The 6,000-nt window shown below is 30.6% G+C and overlaps 1 protein-coding gene across 1 annotated transcript in view; it reads right to left on the bottom strand.

The window, feature by feature from the left end:
- Nucleotides 1–5,290: 5,290 nt before the first annotated feature.
- The window catches only part of LOC136087324 (uncharacterized), a 184,821-nt gene continuing 184,111 nt past the window's right edge, over nt 5,291–6,000 (bottom strand). The window contains exon 13 of the mRNA XM_065809750.1: nt 5,291–5,588. Within this exon, the coding sequence (XP_065665822.1) occupies nt 5,346–5,588 (243 nt within the window). The 3' untranslated portion in view covers nt 5,291–5,345. The remainder of the gene's footprint in view (nt 5,589–6,000) is intronic.

A 6,000-nucleotide genomic window follows, 5' to 3' on the forward strand; every position in this document is an offset into this window, starting at 1 on the left:
CGTTATTTTTATGGTGTAGATTTATTTATTTACTTTTTATTTTTAAATCTTACATTAAATTTTTAATTTTTAAATAAATGATAATATCTTATTTATTTTTTATTATTCTGAAAAAATGATCTTACTCTTTCCTTAAAGTTTTATTCTTTAAGTTTTTATTTAAATGACAAGAATTGTTATCTATTTTACTTTTTTATTTTTATTTTTTTTTATAAATAGTTTGTTAACTATAGATATTTAAATATTACGGTTTTTGTAAATACGTTAGAATAGGGCTCGGTGATAAGGCTAAATTAGTCTCCTTCTTGCCCTGCCAGTATTTATTTTTATTTATGTGCTTCGAAACTGTATGTATTATTTAACGGCAAAAAAAAAAAGAAAAAAAAAAAAAAAGTTATTATATTCTTTTTTATTATTTGCTCAGAAATCATGGATGGGATTATAGTTTAAATATAATATGTGATTATGGATGGGAATATGGTTGAATAAAATAATATGAGATTATGGATGACATTACGGCTGAAAAACTTTTTTTTTTAATTATAGTTAAAATATGTTGAAATATGATATGAGATTATGGATGGGGTTATAGTTGAAAAAAGTTTTGACCCAGAACCCGCCTTTTTCTATTTATTAAAATCAAAATTTTATATTCATATTCATATTTTTATCTTTATAATCATTTTTTTAATCAAGGTTGTTATTAAAAAATTAAATTTATATTCTACTTATAACATATACCAATGTTGAATAGGTCGACATATAGGGAAAATATGGACAGGTTTATTTAACTACTACCAGCCTACCTAGCAGTTAAATACCTTAACTGACTTCATTACAGATGGCGGCTAGTCAAATATTATAAGTGATGTAGCTAAAAAGTATCAATTACGTAGCAATTGGTTTACAATACCTTTAACAAAAAAAAGTCTAAAATTAATGACTAAATTTATTTTTCAATTAAATTTATTGAAACTAATTTTTTTGTTTTTTGTTTAGTAGTTTCATTTATTTCGCCGTTAAGAATATATACAACGTACAAATATAACAAAAAGAAATGACTGGAGCAAGAAGAAGGCATCAATTAGCCTTATCACCGAGCCTCATTACAATCGTATTATACAAGTCCGTAAAATTTAAAAAAATCTTTACAAACGTCAAGTATAAGAAGTTAAGAAACAAAAAAGTACTAAAAAATTAAAAGTAAACCTAGTTATGAAAGATATAAAATCTATAAATATATATGTGTATATACATACACACATACCCACATACATATATATACACGTTGCCTCGTGTTGTCGTTTTAATAAAATGAATGAAATTTCATCCACAACAACATAAAATATATAAAATTGTCAAAAGTAATATAAATATAAGATAACTTACAAAAAGATACTGCATATTTCGATTAAATGAAACAAGAAATAAAACTTTTTAAACTTCAAGACTAAATATTCAAAAGTAAACATATATTGGCAACTCTAAGATAAGATGTCATCATTAAAGTTTTTAGGAGTGATACTTGACGAACACTTGAAATGGAGAAAACACATAAGAACAAAAGAAGATTAAATTTCAAAAAAATTGGCATACTTTACAAAGCCTAAGCTTATATTCCTCCCTCATACATTGTTATTTAAACTATGCAAATACTGCATGGTGCAGCTCTAATTTAAGTAAAGTTGAAAAATTTCTTAGCAGACAAAAACACGCCGTCAGGATTATTTCAAATGCAAATCGATTTACACATTCTAAAGAACTGTTTAAAAATCATCACATGCTTAATGTTTTTCAGTTAAACCTTTATCAAATTCTTATATTTATGTAGAAACTTCATAATAAATTAACTCCTATAATATATATTACACTTTTCAATAAAATTAATCACGTGTACCCTACAAGATTTTCAAACTTCATTTACGAGCAACCTAAAATGCACTATTTGGCTACTAAGTTTTCTATTGCCATTTAAGGTCCTAAATTATGGAACACTTTATTAAATAACCAGCTGTAAAATTGTTCTTCACTTTCTCTATTTAAACAAAAACTCAAGCAAAAACCTTTTTTTTTTTTTTTTTTTTTTGAATTAAATTCTTTTTAAGTTTACTTTTTTTTTTTAATTATTTTTTCTCTTTTTTTAACAACTATCGTATTAACTTGTCTCTAATTTAAATTTTCTTTAAATTATCTTATCTTAAGTTTTTAGGTGTTATTAATATTATTTTTGCGAATTTCTTTTGATTATAGTAACTGATTTTACCATACTTGTAAATAATTGCATGTAATTTTTAAATGGCACAAAGTAACTTTATGTTTACATTTTAATGGTTGTGCACGCTTGCTGAAAAAAGCACGTCGGCGCGTAGAGATAAGGCAAATATTGTCTTCTTTTAGCCCCAGTCATGTAAATTTTATTTATATAACACGGCATTGCACTTTTTTCTTATTTAATGACGAAATTAATAAATAAATGAATAAAATTTTCAAATCAATTAACGTAATAAAATTTCTTTTTTTTTTTTTAAACATCTTCGCTTCCAACAAGGCTGCAAACAGCCACTAATTAAAGTTGGAAGTTACTGAAAGAAAAAAGATGAAGATTGTAGAGCAAGACAACAATTGACGGACGACTTAAAGGATTGCAAATTATATGAATTAGAAAAACAAGATGAAAGAAGCGAACTCCAAAGAGCCGATTTTAGAGGAAAAAAACTAGACGAATAAGCGTTTTTGGAGCACATATAAACAGTCACAGAAAAAGAATGAGACTTAATTAAATGACGAGTAACACGAGAATGAATTTTAGTAGATGGCACAAGATACGTTAGCTCTTTAGAGCAGTGCCCATTAAAGTATTTGAAGAAAAGAGAAATAGAAGCAACATTACGACGACGTGATAATGGTTGGAGGTTGGCTGCAAGAGCAGGTCCAAGTATGTTTACAATGCGTTTTTGCACTTTGTCTAAAAGAAAAAGGGCATCGTTAAAAAATCCGTCCCAGATATGCCAACAGTATTCCATACACGACCGGATTTGAGACTTATAGAGATAGAGAATAGAATCCGAAATGAGAAAGTGACAAGCTCGAAAAAGAGATGCAACCTTAGCAGATGCTAATTTTGCAACAGATATTATATATGGTTTACAAGAAAGATCGTAAGTAAGAGTTAATCCTAGAAGATGAAGAGTAGGTGACTCATCGAGTACATTACCGTTCATAAATATAGGAAGATCTAAATTATTGCAATAACAATTGGCTTAAAAAAATTGTGTTTTATCTGTATTGAAGTTCACCAGCCATTGAAAGCCCCATGCTGTACCAGAAGTGAGATCTTTTTCAAGCTCAAATGCCCCCTCCAAGCAATCAGAGGCTTTTGGTTTCTTATCGCAACAAGAATAAATGATAGTATCATCAGCAAACAATGCCACCTTAAATGTGAGAATATCTGGAAGATCGTTGATGTAAATTTAAAAGAGTATAGGTCAAAGGATAGAGCCTTGAGAAACCCCTGAAGAATCAGAATAAGAAGAAAAGTGCTGTCCATTGAGGACAACTTTTATGCTACGATTGGAAAGAAAGAATTCAATAATATTAAAAATGTTGCCAGATACACCATAAGAAAAATGCTTATGAAGAAGACCAGCATGCCAAACTTTATCAAAAACCTTTGAAATGTCAAGAGCGATGGCCTTAACCTCTTCACCTTTATCTAATGCACGATAAGACCTATCTGTTATTACTGTTGGTAAATCAGCTGTGGAGCGAGAGGATTGAAATCCATATTGATGGTCAGAAAGTAAGTTATTAGATTCAAGATGAGAAATTAAGTGTTTGTTAATTGAACATTCAAAAACTAATGGGATGGTAGTTAGACGAATCAGATCGCTCTCCAGAATTTTTGAAGATAGGGATAATGGATGCCGGTTTCCAGCAGGCTGGAAAACAAAACTATGAAAAGCACTTGTTAAATAGTTATTAGAGTGTAGACGACAGGACCAGGGAACACTTCTGCAAGACAATAAAAGGTATGTTGTCCGGGCCACAAGCTGTAGAAGAGTCTAGGCAGGAAAATACTTTAGGTACAGAAGCTGGAGTGATACAAATGTCAAGCAATGGATCAACCTGTTTGTTGGCAATAGCAGGTAGAACGCAACTAGCGGAATCAAGAAATGATGTTGATTAAAAGTGTTTAGCAAACAACTCAGCTTTGTCTTTAGGTGAGGTGACAAAGTCTGAACCATACAAGAGAGGTGGAATTAAAGATTTGCCCTTATTATTGATACTCTTAAAAATTATCTAGAAGTCACAAGAGCCTAATTTTTGAGATGAGATACGAGATTTCATGACCTGCGAATAGCGGGCTTTGGCGTTAGAAAAAACCTTTTTACAATGGTTTCTAGCAGAAATAAACAGACGTCTGTTTTCTGGAGAATTGTTTTACTGATAAATATGGAAGTAACGGTTTTGATTGGCAATAGCTGCTGCACAGTGTGAGGAAAACCATGGAGGAGAATGAGACTTGACCTGGAATTGTCGAGAGGGAACAAAAGATTCCATGCCAGCCTGAATCCACGAAGTTATGTAAGATGCACATTTGTCAACAGAAAGACAAAAGATTTCTACCCAAGGGCCATTACGAAGAAAATTACGGAAAGAATCCCAGTCAGCTTTACTGTAGATGTAAGAGGTTCGATAATAGGGAGATAAAGGTGATGAAAAAGAATGAGATATTAGTTTTAGAGAGAACTGTGATCAGAAGCACCTAAGGGTGAAGTGGAGAAACTGAGCACTGACTAGGATCAGAAACAAGACATAATTCGAGTAGGGAAGGTAAATGATTCGGGTTGTCAGGAAAGCGAGTTAGAAAGTTGACTATTTGAGTTAGGGATTGTGAAAGGCAAAAGTTGTGGTCTTTAAAGTCTGCAGAATCACTGACACTAGGGCCAAGCCATTCGGAGTGGTGAGCATTATAATCAGATTGTATGACTAATAAAATATCAATCAAGTAAGATATTAAGTAATTCAATATTAATAAACCTTATAATAAACCCAAAACCTTAGCAATATATCCCATACTTAATTGCGTCTGGCAAAAACTATGGTGGTACGTTGTCAGCATGTATTGAACATTAAGGAAAGTATTAGGCATTATTATATAGATGTATATACGCAATACCACGGTTATGCGTATATAAATCTATGCAATAATGCTACACAATTAGTATACCGCATATTGTACGGTGTATTGTTGTTAAAAATGTTAAAATAGAAAAAATAAATACCAATATGATTCAAATTAAATAATTTTAAAGCTTTTTTTCAAAACCCTCTTATAATTACAATTAGCAAATCTCTTTTTCCGTTCGTTTGCAAACTTTCATTGACAAAATTTTATCTCCGTTTTCACCGCTGTTTACTCCTTCGATAGTTGGCAATGACAATGGTCCAATATAAGGTCCCAATTTAAGTCCAAGGAAGTTGTCCTCTGTCCACATTTCTACCATTAGACCTTCTGGTACAACCATACTCTTTATTCTACTCTTACCCCAATAATCGCATTCATTAATTTTCATCCTTCCATAGTTCTAAAATAATAAAAAACAATTAAATTGTTTAAATTTAAAACATCGAGGGTTTTTCGGCATTCTTTGTTCATTTTAGAAGTTTTTGAGTTTTTTTAAAAGTTGCAAAAAAAAAAATCATAAATTAACTCACAAAGCATAGTTACAAACGGAGCAATGTAACTATTACTTTAGAAAAATCCCAGAAATAACGCGCATTTTTCTATATTTCGCGAGGTTAGAATTATTTTGTTCTGTCTCCATGTTTTTCCAAATCATGAAAATCAAGTTCAAAGTTTTAAATGGACTTGCAGGCCAAATAACATAGAAAACTCAAACAAAACCGATTTGTATTAATTTCCTATACAGGCTACCACAGTGTCGAAGAAATTTTTTTAAAATATTTAAAGTGCAGGCATCTGAATTTCTACACTCT

This window comes from Hydra vulgaris, chromosome 11 (genome assembly GCF_038396675.1).
Source record: "Hydra vulgaris chromosome 11, alternate assembly HydraT2T_AEP".
NCBI lineage: Eukaryota > Metazoa > Cnidaria > Hydrozoa > Anthoathecata > Hydridae > Hydra > Hydra vulgaris.